Source organism: Dama dama, chromosome 26, assembly GCF_033118175.1.
Source record: "Dama dama isolate Ldn47 chromosome 26, ASM3311817v1, whole genome shotgun sequence".
NCBI classification, from domain to species: Eukaryota; Metazoa; Chordata; class Mammalia; order Artiodactyla; family Cervidae; genus Dama; species Dama dama.
Window position 1 is genome coordinate 48782917 of NC_083706.1, and position 15633 is coordinate 48798549.

Sequence of the window (15633 nt, forward strand, 5' to 3'; positions counted from 1 at the left end):
GCCCTGGTACCGGCTGGCGCAGGGCCGTGGTCTGTGCCACAGGCCTGGCGGTTGCCCTCACTGTTGCTTTTGCACCACTGATAGAAACTGTGATGCAGTGAAGAAGATTTATAATGTCTTAGTATTATTTTGAAAATAATTTTGATGTTATGGACCACCTCCTGTCTGGGAGGATGTGAGGGAATGGGTAGTTTACATTGTCATGTTTAATGTGGGTTAAACATTAGTAATCATGGGTTATGAAAAGATGTTCAAATCCTGTGTACATATTGCTGGGTCTTGAGAAGTTGCTTTTGCTTTCCCCCTCTGGTGCATGTTTGCAGGCCATGGGTAGGGACTAAAGGAATGGTGTACTGTGGTGTTAGAATTTCTGGAGGAAGAACATAGCATTCATTTGAATTTGATAGCATTATTATTATTTTTTTTTTTTTTTACTTTTTCCCCCTCAGGTACAAGTACTTCCTGAGAGAATTCAGTTGTTTTGATTTTAGACACAAAGGAAGTATATGGACTGTGATTCATTTGAATTGGGGTATCTCAAGGAAGTTATTTGTAGCTTCTGCCTTGCCTTGGCCTGCATCCTCTTAGAAACTTCCATTGAGTAACTTGTTTATGCTAAGTTCTGTGTCAGTGAACAAGTTCTGAGAAGGGTAGGTTCCCAGCCTCTGGGAGCACAGGGAAGAGAGTCAGGATGAAGCAAGAATGAAAGCTGTTGGCGGGTTAGCACGGGATCTCTGGGAAGCTTCCCAGGAGAGGTGCTGTGTAGTAGGTGTTAGAGGAGATGTGGGCCTGGCTTGGCAAAGGAGCACAGGCCATGGCAACAAGAAGGAGAGGGGGATGCAGTCCAGGGAGTGGCCTGAGGGTGAGTGCTGAACATAGGCTGGATGTGGGGGCTGTGGCAGAGGACACGTGCAGTCAGATCATGAAGGGGCCTGCTGGGACTTGATCTCATAGACCAGTGGCTCTGAAAGCTGGTTCCAGACCAGCAGCGTCAGCATCTCTTGGGAACTTGTTAAAGATGCAGATATCCAGGTCGAGTGTCAGATAGGGGGGTGGGATGGGGCTGGGCTGTCCATTTCTGCTAGCTCTCTGGGGGATGGCCTGGTGTGGGGGAGGTGAGGGAACAGTCCAGCCTCTTTGAGTAACCTTGAGTTTTAGAAAGATCTCTCTGAGGATTTTCTGGAAGGTGGGATGGGGGGTAAGTTAGGGAGCAAGCCATCCAATGTTTCTGTGGATGTGATGTGGGCGTGGACCAAAGGCAGCAGGAAGGAATGGGTTTGCTGGAGACAGATTTTCTGGAACTTTATTGCTAGGAGAGGACGTAAAAGCTGAGAAGACAGCTGAGCTTTGCTCTGTGACCTGCCAGCAGTCACGGATGGAGAGTTTTAAAGGCTCTCGCTGCCTTGTGTCTTCAGGGAATAGCTTTTACTGAAAGTGAAACATCCAGCATCCCTTCGGATAACTTGCTGGAGCCTCTTGCATCTCCTTTTTGAGGATGTCGCTTAGCTCAGGATGGCGACCTCTGGACAGGAAGCGCGCACACTCAGGGCTCCCGGTCTTAGAAGGGACAGTGCAGTGTCATTTCACTCACTCGTTTCAGCTCCTGGCAAGCTTAGTAAATGGCACATGGCATCCAGCTCCTTACAGTCCGTGTTTCCTGTGAGTCGGCGTGGAGTGCTCTTTTACTGTTGAAATCTTACCAGTCTGTAGTGCCATTTGGTATATGTATGTGTCCAGAGGGGTCTCTGATTTCAGTTACAGTGATTATTATGTTATTATATTATGTTCATATGTTTATCAATAGAAGTGTGTTAAAACCTTTATTCTTCATTATTTTTAATTCTTTTTTCTGTGTGTCCCATTTTGTCTTACAGATTTGTCAGACTCCAGGGCCTTCAAGCTGTGATTAATCTGATGGTTCATGAAACAACTGGGAAAACAGACATTTTGTGTGCCATCTGAAGAGTGTGTGTCTATGTATATTTAAAACTTTCTTTCTACACATACACATTTACACAAGAAGACAGGCTCATTCTTGTGCGCTCTTGAAGAGTTTTACAACTGATGAAAATTAATTTAAGAATCAGATGGAGCAACTTGACACCACTGGGCTTGGGAGCCCAGGGAGAAAAATACATCACTAATGGCCAGTTTTCCATATGGTCTTCACGGGTAAAGAAAGTTTGCAAAAAGAAGAGAAAAAAAAACTTGCGCAGATCAAGCCTCAAAAATACCTCTCCAGTTTAAAGGAACTAAGTGAGAAGGTGACTGAGGGGGAAGTGTGATTTCAAGCCTTGCAGGTGGGAGTGTGCTGTGCTTTTTGCACTTTATTTTTCAGTGGGTCTGGTGATTTGGACAGACGTTAACATTCAGGACTGAAGAGTGGCTCTCACTGTGCGCTTATGACTGGAGGAAAGCCCCCCAGGGTGTGATGGGGCAGGTTTGAACAATGAACTGATTCCTTTGCCTTTTTTCAGTTACTGAAAAAAGTCCAGAAATTTTAATTTATTATTTCCCTTTTCCTTGCCTGTATCTGTAGGATAGTTCCTTAAGGTAGCAATTGAAACTGCTAATCACAAAATAATTATCAAGGCGCATCCTTGTAAAGCCTCTTTCCTTGGACTGTACCCAGGGCGTTTGGAGACGGTCTCGGAAGGTGGTCAGGAGAGTGCCCTTCAGGTCACTCTTCAGGGAGACAGTGAGAAAAGAACCCAACTCTTGCCTGTGTTTCCATTTTAAGGGGTTCTTTCCCCTGTTGAGTCCAGGCATGCTTGCATGTAAGAGGAGGACCAGTTGATGGACTTGATTCTGGGATTAGTTTTTTCCTTCAAGATGGAAAAGCACGTCATCCTTAGGAGCAGAAAGGGGGAGGAGTGACTAGGGGAGGGAGGACGGAGACCTCCTGCAGCCCAGCTGGGCTTCCCTTTGTCAGCACGTGTGTTTAGATTAGCTGGAGGTCCACGCTCCCGGAAAGCCCTGGAACCTCCTGGATCTGCTGGGGGCAGGGGCTTCCTTGCCTGCCTCTGTGGCCCCCAGGGTTGCGTCAGCCTGTGTCAGGGCCCTCCCTGGGGACACAGCCACATGCCGGGAAGCCCAGTTGGACTCTGAAGTTGGAGGTTTCTGGCTCTGAACAGTGAGGAAAGAGTTTTTTTTTCCTCCTAAAATTTGGACTGCTGTCTGCACAAACTCCGGTCTGTTTTGCACAGTTTGTGTGCCTTTTTTTCCCTTTATGCAATCTTCTTCAGCTTTAGCAGCAGAAATTTGTCTAGCTGAGAAAGCAAGCCCGAGGGTGGCTTCAGAAGGAAGATGATCCTGTGTGTTCTGTCTCTGTATCTGAACTTCTGAAGGGGATGCTCCAGCTCGAGGGATTCTTAAAGCCTTAAGTTACTTGAAATCTGTGTATTTGCAGCCCTTTGTGTCTGGAATCACATTACACTAAACTGGAATCTCAGGCTGAATAAGAAGAACCAAGTGAAAAGAAGACTCAGTTTCTTTATCACCACTTGTCATGATGCTCTTTCTCCAAAGGGTCACCCGGCTCTTCCTCTAAGAACTTGAAAATAAAAATGGACCCCACATTTTTTTTTAAGCATTATCTTTTCTTAGCAGACTGCCATCATCTTTTATAGAGGAATTTTTTCACTATGCATTTGGTGAAGCTTTATAAAATATTGACCTTCTAATTAGAACCAGGACAGTTTCAATTAAACGGGGTCAGACAAAACAGTGAAAGCCAACCACAGAAATAATACCAGTCAGTGAGAGCAATTGGTTAAAATTTATCGGCATTCAGCCTTGCTCTTTAAGTAAAACGGTTCTTCCAAAAAAGTATGTATGCAGCGGTGGAGCATGGGCCTGTCCTGTGCAGCGACTCCAACATCCTCTGCCTGTCCTGGAAGGGCCGCGTCCCCAAGAGCGAGAAGGAGAAGCCTGTGTGCCGCAGGCGCTACTACGAGGAGGGCTGGCTGGCCACGGGCAACGGGCGCGGCGTCGTCGGGGTGACCTTCACCTCCAGCCACTGCCGCCGGGACAGAAACACTCCGCAGAGAATCAACTTCAACCTGCGGGGCCACAATAGTGAGGTGAGCGGGCTTCTGTTTCCCTTTCGGTCTGGTCACGGGCGGTGTTTGTGAGCCCTGCCTGGCATGGACTCCTGGTTCTCAGACTTGCTGACAGGGGAGACTTCTCAGATGTGAACCCTGTCTTCTGTGTGTGTTCCCAGGGAGACCCAGTTCCTGGTGGCCTGTGTCACCTCTCTAGCATCCCTCGTTCTCCTTTTGCTGTGGTGGCTGGGCTGCCCCCTGGCAGGGACCCCAGGGTGGCGTTCTGACCAGGTGTGAGATTGGATGAGAGGCTTCTAACCTGCCTGCCACACTCCAAGCCTTATGGTCACCTGGATCAAGGTAGAGTCCCTGCCCTCGGGTCAGACCGGCTGTGCAGGCCACGGGCGTGGTGCTGCCTCGGTCATGCAGTTCACATCTGTGTGCTGGGTGGTGGTGTCACATCTCGCGTGTATTCTTGTGTCAGAGGTAGACAGAGGAACTAACTGGACGGAAATGAAGGGAGTAATTAATGGGACAACAGCCACAATTTTGCACATCTACTGGGTATAGTATATTGAGGACATTATGCTATGTATACCTGTGTATAGATTCCTTTGGGCTTCTGATAACATAAATTTGGTCATTATCTTTGAAATTCCTTCTACCAGCATTTAGTGAGCAATGTGTTTAAAAGAAGAAGTGTACTTACATATAGCCTGTTAACCATATTCATGCTGCCTTGTCCACTAGTTTCTTACGAGGAATCCACCTTATATTGTCATTAGGTGGTTTTGGACAGTTCTGAAGGGGAAGAATATTTTTGAAGGGTAGCATGCAGTAAAAGTGCATTAACCTTAAGTGTACATCTTGGTGATTATTTACGTGTGCAGTCTGAAGTGTAACCATCACCCAGATTGGGGTGCAGAGCATTCCCAGGACCCCTTCCCAGTCTCTGCACCCCACTGTGAGGTGGCTGAGACTCTCGCTTCTGTCATCACAGACCAGTTGAGCCTGTGCTTGAACTTGCTGTGAGTGGAATCATTCATGTGATTCTGCGTCTGGCTTCTCACTCAGCACGGTGTCTGAGGTACGTCCCTGCTGTGTGCCACGAGTGCGCTCTTGGTCTGCTCTTCAGTCTCCCCCAGAGGAGGACACCACTGTCTGTTCATTCTGCTGGTGGGCATTTGGAATGCTTCCAATTTCTGGCCGTTTTGTTGAAACGTGCTTTTAACACTCATGTGTGTGCCTTCTTGTGGATCTCTGCACTCTTGTTTCATTCTTTTACAAGTGGTTGACCAGTTTTCCCAGCACCACTTGTTAAAGAGGTTGTCTTTTTTCCATTGTATATCCTTGCCTCCTTTGTCAAAGATAAGGTGTCCATAAGTTCGTGGATTTATCTCTGGGCTTTCTATTCTGTTCCATTGATCTATATTTCTGTCTTTGTGCCAGTACAATACTGTCTTGATGACTGTGGCTTTGTAGTAGAGTCTGAAGTCAGGCAGGTTGATTCCTCCAGTTCCATTCTTCTTTCTCAAGATTACTTTGGCTATTCGAGGTTTTTTGTATTTCCATACAAATTGTGAAATTATTTGTTCTAGTTCTGTGAAAAATACCATTGGTAGTTTGATAGGGATTGCGTTGAATCTATAGATTGCTTTGGGTAGTATAGCCATGATCTCTGCACTCTTGATGGGTTTCTGGGTCGTAGGATGGGCATGCGTTTAGGTTTAGTAGGAATTGCCCGGAACGATTTTCCAAAGTGATTGTGCCATTTGATACCGCTATAGTCAATGTATGGAAAGTTTCAGTTGTGTAAGAAACTTAATTTGGATTTGAATTTTTCATATTAAAAAGGTGATTTTATGCAAGGAATTTCTGTTTATAGATATTTGTGTTCTTCACACACACACACACACCCCTGTTATTTTGAACTGGATTCTCAGGAGACATATTTTAGATTCTGCATAACAGATTACCATGGACTTAGTAGCTCCCAGCACCCACTTCTAATCTCACAGTCTGTAGGTCTGCAGTGCTGGCTGGGTCCTCTGTGTGGGGGTCTCAAGGGTGGGAAGCAGGATGGCAGTAAGGACTGTGAGCTTTTCTGAGGCTGGGGTAGCCCTCAGCCCTGAGAGCTGCCCAGGCTCCTGCCTTGTGGCCCTCTCCACAGCATGGCCACCACACGGGTGGAGAGCGTCTGCTGTAGCTCCGAGTCTGACTTTGCACCTCTGGAGAGGCTCATCTCCGTGTGAGGGTATCGTCTGGGGTGTACACACCAGGGCCTGCTGCTTTAGAATTCTGTCTCCCATAAGAGAGGTGATAATAATTCCCAGTGGTATGCGTATTTCACCACTGAAACTATTTCATGTGACTTCTCTATTTTGTAATTTTATTTTTCATTTCTATTTTTTTTTAATTGAAGTACCATTGATTTCTAATATTGTATTAGTTTCTAGTGTACAACACAGTGGTTCAGTTATCCATACATATAATACTTTTTCATTTATTTTCCATTATGATATATTATAAAATACTGAATATATCTTGGAATATATGTGGGGAAAAAAAAGATACTGAGTATAGTTCCCTGTGCTACTTTCTGTTCCTGATATTAGAATAGTTCCTATTTATTGGGCACCTGCCAAGTAGGGTGCCCAGCCATCCTGGTTTCCCAGCGTGTGAGACTCCCAGTACTAAGACTGGAGAGGCCACGGGTGGGCTGCCCAGGGCCAGACCTGGTTCCAGCTGCCGTCCAACCCAAGTACCTCATGGATGTCCACAGCAGACTAGGGGTAGATTTATCATTCCCATTTTACAGGTCAGAAAGCTAAGGTTTACGGATGTTAACTGCCTTGCCTTGGTTCATACAGCTCGTATGGAGGACAGCTGGAATTGGACCCCAGAGCTCTGCCACTCTCCTTCAACATATCTTTATTTTCTTAAAACTTGTGTTACACGTGAGTTCTCAGTTCTTAATCCACAGTTGTGAAGTCTCAGGGCTCTGAAAAGGAACAGATTTTTCAGGCAAGACCTGAACTGATGTGAGGCTTTTTATTGTCATCACCCCATCACATCAGCTGCAGAAATATTTATATTTTATTATAGGTGCTACCCAGACCCTGCTGGGGTTGTCATATATTGATGGTGTCTGCTGTTTTCAGCATCTAAAATTTCAATCTGAAATTTCAAAAACTCTGAATTTCAAAACCTACCTAAGCTGCAAGGATTACTCACTGCAGCTGAGTACTGGAGTGATTTACTCAGTCATTTTGAGTAAATGATTATGGACCTGTATTTTTCTTTAAGGGAATCATGAAAGGCAACCTCCAAAGACTTCTGTCTTTTTTCCTTTTCAGGAAGGATGACATTTCGGTCATCTCTGTCCATTGCTCATTTCTCTTATCTTCACTGCCCTTCCGCACAAGGCGCAAAGTCCCCTTGTGCCTGCCCTCACACACACACACCCTGAAGACTCTAGTGAAGGGCTGTGGCAGGATTTTACTCTTCTTTCTGGCCATGGGATAACAAGACTGCAGACGTCAGATCTAGTTGTCGGCTGATTTCACAACTGAAACACTTGGGCATGTTTTTTTCCAGGTAAACAATTTCTTACAGTTATTATTGATGTCATGCAAGTTAGTCACTTAATTCTTTATTGAGATTTTCTTCACTTGAGAGCGGACAGACATTTGTGCATGCTTGGTGGGATTAGTTTCCTTACAGGAATACATCCATTTCCTGGGTTGTCGGATCTGGTTACTTTTTCTCCGAGAAGCTTCTTTTGACCCTCTGCCCTCCGCACGCCCCACTCCGCACCCCAGGCTCTTCGCTGTACACCGAACAGACCTCTGTGCTTGCGCTGGTAAGGCTTTATTACAGTTACCTGCTTGTGTGGGTTGGTAAAATTTACTGATGATGGTCTGTTCTCGTGGTCTTAATTTCCTCACCTCCCACTATTTCAAATATCATTCATTCATTTTAATTTCCTCTAACTTGTCAGCCCGCTTCAGTGGGGCATCTTTCCCCACCACTCCACTGAGATGGTCATGTTCCTAGTGATGCCACGTTGCTGAACCTGTAGGCCACTTTATTGTCCCTGCTGTCTTGGAAGCTTCCCAGGACTCCAGGCTCTCCTGATCTTCCTCTTACCTTTCTGGTCTCTGCTTTCTACCCTTCTTTGCTGGCTCTGCGTTTTCTTGCCTTGTCTTTCAGTGTTGGAGAGCCTCAGGCGTGCCCCTGATTCTAGATCATCTCTCCAGGTTGGCACGTGCAAGATGTACCTGTATGCTGATGATTCTCAAATTTATGTCTTCTACCTGCATCTCCTTCTGAGAAGTTCCAGATTCTGTTCTTTAGTTTGTTGTCTGAGATATAGAATTGGACATCAGTCATCCTGCTTTTCAAACACTAAGTCCTCTCTGAGAGCCTCTTTCTCCACTGCCCCATCAGCCGCCAAACCTATCTCACCATCTGTCTTCTCCATCTCAGGAGATGGCCCCACGGCCAGCCAGGGAGTCACGTGTCCAGCACAGCGCCTCCCTGCCCTTCCTTTCCTTGTTCCCATTTGTCAGCAAGGCTTCATAGTGTCTTTGACGTCCATGTGATGTCTAAGCCATGCCTTCCTCTCTTCTTTGCCATCATGCTGGACAAGCCTTCTCACAGATCTTTGACTTAAACTCTATTGTTAAGCCATTGTGGAGGGCCGTGCTTAACAGGGTATGTTTGGTTTCTCAAGTATTGTTAAACCATTCTAAAGAATTTGTATCCAGTGTACTTTAGTTATCTTTTGTCTTTCCTAAAAATATTGCATGACATAGGTACTAAGAAGATCTAGTATTTATTGAGTGTGTGCTGTGTGCCGGCACCATTTCATCCTGGCAGCAGCTCTGGGACTTTGAGCCTGCTGTTATCATGAGGAGACCGAGGTGCAGGGTCCTCGAGCAGCTTACCTGAGACGACGCACCTGTGCTAAGTGACGGAGCTGAGACTGAGCTAGAACGCCTCAGGCCCCACACTCTTAGCCTACCAAAAAATGACCCTTGTTTTTAGTCCTTATTATCTTCTCCATGCTCAGTGGTTTCAAGACTGGTTTCTGTGGTTCACTCTACATTCAGGTTCCAACACAGCGGATGAGAAGTGCCTGGGGACATGTCTGCTGACCCTGAGGAGGGGAGCAGCGTCTGGCTGCGCGGCTGCTCACCCGAGCCCTTTGGTGTCCGCCCCGCCGGCTCCCCTCCGCTCGCGGTGTCTGAGCCTCCCCAGGCTTCTTTCTCCTGGGCCCTCTCTGCAGGCACTCTGTTCTGTGAAGCCAGTTGCCACCCTCCTCCACTTTCTGTCTTCCTGGGCCATGGTCTGGGCTTCTGTGTGTGTTTTCATGCTCCTTGTTTGAAGATGATTTCTAAGAAATGGATTAGGATCATTTTTATTTTGACTTTTTTTAAAGGATCTTAAAGACATAAGATGCAGATTTATTTTCCCTAGACAAAACCCAGAATATAATATAATTATATTTTATTAAGAAAATAGAATTTGTCAAAATAATGGCATTGCTCATTTTTTCCTTTAGCAATTTGGTCTATTTTTTTTTTCTCTTAATAGGAATAAGTGATCATGCCTGAAAGTACTGTAGACACATGGGAAACTATCCTTTGAGTGTATATTTGCTGAAGAGGATGAGAAAGGGATATGGGTACAAGACTAATTTTTTTGGTAACAGCTTCCTGGGGAAGCAGCTGCAAGCTTTATCATGTCAAAGTGAGAGTGAACAAGAATGAGATTATTATTGAAGTCTGGGAAAGAAATATTTCTTTAACTCTTGGGAATCTGTGTTCATGATTTATTAGTAGCTGAACCTATGGATTCTCGAGCCAGACAGCTTGGGTTTAAGCTGAACCCCTTTCTGCGTGGTTTGGGACAAGTGCGTACTTTCTGTGTGCTGTGTTTTACGGTCTCCAAGGGAACACACCGCCTGTCACCTGAACGCGTGGTGGTGACCAATAGATGTGACCTGCAGACAGTGCATGTAAGAGAGCTTTAGCCAGTTCTTGTTTAATATTGTTAGCGCTCATCCTCAGATGTCTTACCCATCTGCATCTCCTTCTGAAGCTGGAACAGTGGGAGCCACAGCTTCTTTGCTGAGATTGCGTGAGTTGGCCTTGCGATTGAAGAATATGGGAATGGAATGTGAAGTGGGGGCAGGTTGAGGGGTTAGGAACAGGATGGGAGGTACCCCAGCTGAGGGGTAGGGGAGGCCGAGCTTGTGCCAACAGTTTTATTATAGGTGTGGGATTCTGGGACTCTGGGCACCTCATCTGTGTGAGGTTCCATATCTGTAAGGCATCCTTGACTTTGTCTCAAGCAGAGCTCGCCCATCCTATTGGCTGCTGTCCGAGTCCATGGGACAACGCAGGAATGGAACCGTGTGCCCTGGCAGCAGGTATCACTTTCTGTAGGAGATTTTTGTCTAGTGCTGATCAAAGTCATCTCTCTGGGATGTGGCCTGGGGTGGGTGGGGAGGGTGCAGGTCAGGAAAGAGAGCCTGGAAACCTGTACTGTGCGTCCGTTTGTTTCTAATTGGCTCCATCCATGTGTGCTCAGTCGTCTCCGACTCTCTGCTTCCCACAGACTGTAGCCCACCAGCCTCCTCTTGTCCATGGGATTTCCTTCAGGAATTCTTCCTCTAGGAAAGCATACTGGAGTGGGTTGCCATTTCCTTCTCCAAGGGATCTTCCTGACCCAGAGATAGAACCCTCGTTTCCTGCAACTCCTGCATTGGCAGGCAGATTCTCTACTGCTGAGCCACCTGGGAAGCCGGCTCCATCCACATGCTTGACTGCAAACTTCCAAAGCAAATCCACCTATGCATGTTGCTCAAGACTGTACTGCTGGGGATTTTTATCAACCTCCTGGCAACCTACATTTGGTTTCTCTTCCTAACTGTTGCTTTTGTGTAGGATTCTTACTGACACTTGTTTTTTCCACTTGCCCTAGTTAGATTTGGTTAAATAAAATACAGAGGAAAGAAACTGCCTCTGTCCCCGGGACCCTTAGTTTTCTTGAATTAATTCTGTCTAAACTCATGTCCTTCCTTTCTCCTCCCTCTGTATAATCCCTAAAACAGTGTTTCAAGCAAAAGCAAATTTTGTCTGTCTTAGCTCAGTGCTTCTCTTTATTTCCTTCTTATACCTTTAGAGTTAAGAGTTTGTTAATCAGAAGGTTAAAATAGAAAAATAAATAACCTTGAAAATAACATTGTTGTCAGTAAAGTTTATTTTGTAAATTTCTTAGTATCAGAAGTAAATGTTTAAAGGTTTTGTTTATTCAGTGGTGGTTTAGTTGCTAAGTTATGTCCACTTTTGGGACTCCATGGATTGTAGCCCGCCAGGCTCCTTTCTCCATGGGATTTCCCAGGCAAAAATACTGGAGTGGGTTGCCATTTCCTTCTTCAGAGGATTTTCCTGACCCAGGGATCGAACCTGCATGTCTTACATTGCAGGTGGTTGCTTTACTGATGAGCCACCAGTGAAACCCCTGTTTATAACATACTATAAGTTAACTTTTAGGACTTGGGAGATTGATTTTATTCATACAGAGTTAGAAAACAGAAGTGTAAAAGCCTTTTTATTGTCTTGCCATTCTCTTGATATTTTCACGATTTTTGGATTTTATTTCCGCCCCCTTCAGGAAATTTACTACAGATGGGATTTGTGGCTAATTAGAGAATTACTTAAGCAACATGACCAAAGAGCTCTTCCTTCTTTCCAAGGCCTTAAATATTTATTTTCTCTTAATTAAACTTAAAAAAACCTAATTATCTACTTTATTTCCAAGATCAGAATCACCTTAGGGAAGTCAGAATCTGTAATGTTAATTGACTTTTTTCTCAGATAACAAATACTTGTTTAGGAGATCAATACCTCTTTAAAATTAAAAAAATGTATTATATATTAGATCAGTACTATAAGAGAAATATAACCTGATGCACATGCATAATTTGAAATTTCCTAGTAGCTACAGTATAAAGTAAAAAAAAAAGTGAAATTAATTTTAATAATATATTTTATGTGTTCAATTCAGTTGCTCAGTCGTGTCCGACTCTTTGCAACCCCATAAACCGCAGCACACCAGGCCTCCCTGTCCATCACCAACTCCCAGAGTCCACCCAAACCCATGTCCATTGAGTTGGTGATGCCATCCAACCATCTCATCCTCTGTTGTCCCCTTCTCCTCCTACCTTCAATCTTTCCCAGCATCACGGTCTTTTCAAATGAGTCAGCGCTTCGCATCAGGTGGCCAAAGTATTGGAGTTTCAGCTTCAACATCAATCCTACCAATGAACACCCAGGACTGATCTCCTTTAGGATGGACTGGTTGGATCTCCTTTCAGTCCAAGGGACTCTCAAGAGTTTTCTCCAACACCACAGTTCAAAAGCATCAATTCTTCTACGCTCAGTCTTCTTTATAGTCCAACTCACACATCCATACATGACCAGCCTTGACTAGACGGACCTTTGTTGACAAAGTAATGTCTCTGCTTTTTAATATGCTGTCTAGGTTGGACATGACTTTCCTTCCAAGGAGTAAGCGTCTTTTAATTTCATGGCTGCAATCACCATCTGCAGTGATTTTGGAGCCCAGAAAAATAGTCAACCACTATTTCCCCATCTATTTCCCATGAAGTGATGGAACCAGATGCCATGATCTTAGTTTTCTGAATGTTGAGCTTTAAGCCAACTTTTTCACTCTCCTCTTTCACTTTCATCAAGAGGCTCTTTAGTTCTTCACTTTCTGCCATAAGGGTGGTGTCATCTGCATATCTGAGGTTATTGATATTTCTCCTGGCAATCTTGATTCCAGCTTGTGTTTCCTCCAGCCCAGCGTTTCTCATGATGTACTCTGCATACAAGTTAAATAAGCAGGGTGACAATATACAGCCTTGAAGTACTCCTTTTACTATTTGGAACCAGTCTGTTGTTCCATGTCCAGTTCTAACTGTTGCTTCCTGACCTGCATACAGGTTTCTCAAGAGGCAGGTCAGGTGGTCTGGTATTCCCATCTCTTTCAGAATTTTCCAGTTTATTGTGATCCACACAGAGAAAGGCTTTGGCATAGTCAGTAAAGCAGAAATAGATGTTTTTCTGGAACTCTCTTGCTTTTTCAATGATCCAGGGGATGTTGGCAATTTGATCTCTGGTTCCTCTGCCTTTTCTAAAACCAGCTTGAACATCTGGAAGTTCATGGTTCACGTATTGCTGAAGCCTGGCTTGGAGAATTTTGAGCATTACTTTACTAGCATGTGAGATGAGTGCAATTGTGTGGTCATTTGAGCATTCTTTGGCATTGCCTTTCTTTGGGATTGGAATGAAAACTGACCTTTTCCAGTTCTGTGGCTGCTGCTGAGTTTTCCAAATTTGCTGGCATATTGAGTGCAGCACTTTCACAGCATCATCTTTTAGGATTTGAAATAGCTCAACTGGAATTCCATCACCTCCACTAGCTTTGTTCGTAGCGATGCTTCCTAAGGCCCACTTGACTTCACATTCCAGGATGTCTGGCTCTAAGTGAGTGATCACACCATCATGATTATCTGGGTCATGAATATCTTTTTTGTACAGTTCTTCTATGTATTCTGGCCACCTCTTCTTAATATCTTTTGCTTCTGTTAGTTCCCTACCATTTCTGTCCTTTATCAGCATGTCTAAAATATCATTTCAATATGTTATCAATATAAAAACTATTAATGGGATAATTTATCTTCTTTTTCATATTACGTCTTTGACATTTGGCACTTCTCAATTTGAATTAGCCACATCTCAAGTGCTCAGTTGCCACATGTGGCTAGTGGCTACCATATTGAGCTGTGTTGTTTTGGATGGTAACTGTGGCAGGGCTGCATGTCTGCCCTGGAGAGCTTATTAATGTATGACTTAGAACCATGGATAAAAGACATTTTAAAACCTTTTTATCTGGAAATAATTTCAAACATACATACAAGTTGCAAGAAAGTTAAACTCAGTCTTTCCTCAGTTTGACTTGTTGTTAACTTGTACTTGCTTGTGTGCTGTGTATGTTTGTGTATTTCCCCTCCCAAACTGTTTGAGAACATATTTCTTGATCTTCTACCCTGATATATTTCAGTGTATAAATCCTAAGAATAAGGACATTCTCTCACATAACCACAGTAGTACAGTTACCACTTTCAGGAGATTTAACATTGATTTCAGTGTGTTCATATATTGTTTTTGTTCCCCTTTCGTCAGAATTTTTTCTCTAGTACAGAATCTAGTTTGGGCTCACAGATTGGATCACACCCACATGGCAGGCAGATTCCTTACTCTCTGAGCCACCAGGGGAGCCCCCATTATGTATGTTTAGACCTCTTTAATCTGAAACACTTGTTGAGTTTTTATTTTTTCCATGTCATTGACATTTTAGAAGAATACCCTTTACCCTCTTTCGGCATTTGGGGTTTTAAAATTCATGTTAATTGTCCGTAGCTGAATAACTTATAGGTGCTACTGGTGAAGGCTCATGGTAACTGGTATCTGTCTGCCCCTCACTGCTGATGTTAATTTTGCTCACCTGGCCAAAGTGTTGTCCAGCTTCTCTTACTGTGTGTGTTTTTCCCTTACATTTGACAAGTGTTTTATGGGAGGATCCTTAAAACCATGTAAATAGCCTGTTCTTTATCAGAATTTTCTCCATAGATTTCTCATCCATTAATGTTCCTTGCTTGAGCCATTTTTTATGGTGATTGTTGAAGCCCCCACCTCCCACACCCGGTGTGCATACTGAAGTATGCTGCTGCTGCTGCTAAGTCGCTTCAGTCGTGTCTGACTCTATGCGACCCCATAGACGGCAGCCCACCAGGCTCCCCTGTCCCTGGGATTCTCCAGGCAAGAACATTGGAGTGGGTTGCCATTTCCTTCTCCAATGCATGAATGTTCTTAATTGCTTGCATTAATTCCCCTGGGCTCTTCTTCAGTGTGGGTAATTTATTTGAAGCACAGGTGGGTTTGTTTCAATTTTACTTTGGTTTTTGGAATGTTTCCTCTTTCCCTTCTTACTGATTTTATGTTTTGAATGTGTAGAATATTAATATGCATTCAAACATGAAAACCACATAAGAACGTCTACCCAGAGAACTGCACTCCTTCCCTTATCCTGTCCACTCCCTCCATCTGACTTGCAGATACTTCATTCTTTTTTACTTTGTTTTTCTCTTACCTTACCTAAAAATAACCTTGTGTGTATGTGTGTCTATATATATTTATAATGTTTCCTTATTGTCTCTGCTTTCTGTGACAAGAGCATATTATATATTCCTTTTTTTCCCTCTGTTTTATTGAGATACGATTGGCAACATTCTATTAGTGTTAGGTGTGTATGTGTGCTCTTTTGTACCTTTGCTTTTCTGCTTACCAGCATCTAGAAGCGGCTCCATGTCAGTTCGTGCAGACTGTCCCAATGGTGCTCCATTGTGTCTGTGTACCAGAGTTTATTTGAACGGTGTCCAAGTTTGAGTGTTCAGAGAGTTTTCTGTAGTTTGTAATTGTAACTAATGCTGCAGTAAATAACTTGTGCATGTGTA

At 44.1% G+C, this 15633-nt stretch overlaps 1 protein-coding gene across 3 annotated transcripts in view; it reads left to right on the forward strand.

Annotated features, from left to right (window-relative positions):
• Positions 1-15633, forward strand: part of TULP4 (TUB like protein 4) — a 187568-nt gene that overhangs the window by 49518 nt on the left and 122417 nt on the right. For all 3 annotated transcript variants that reach the window (XM_061130428.1, XM_061130427.1, XM_061130429.1), the window contains exon 2: positions 1875-4082. In XM_061130428.1, coding sequence (XP_060986411.1) covers positions 3831-4082 — 252 coding nt within the window. In that variant the 5' untranslated portion in view covers positions 1875-3830. The remainder of the gene's footprint in view (positions 1-1874; positions 4083-15633) is intronic.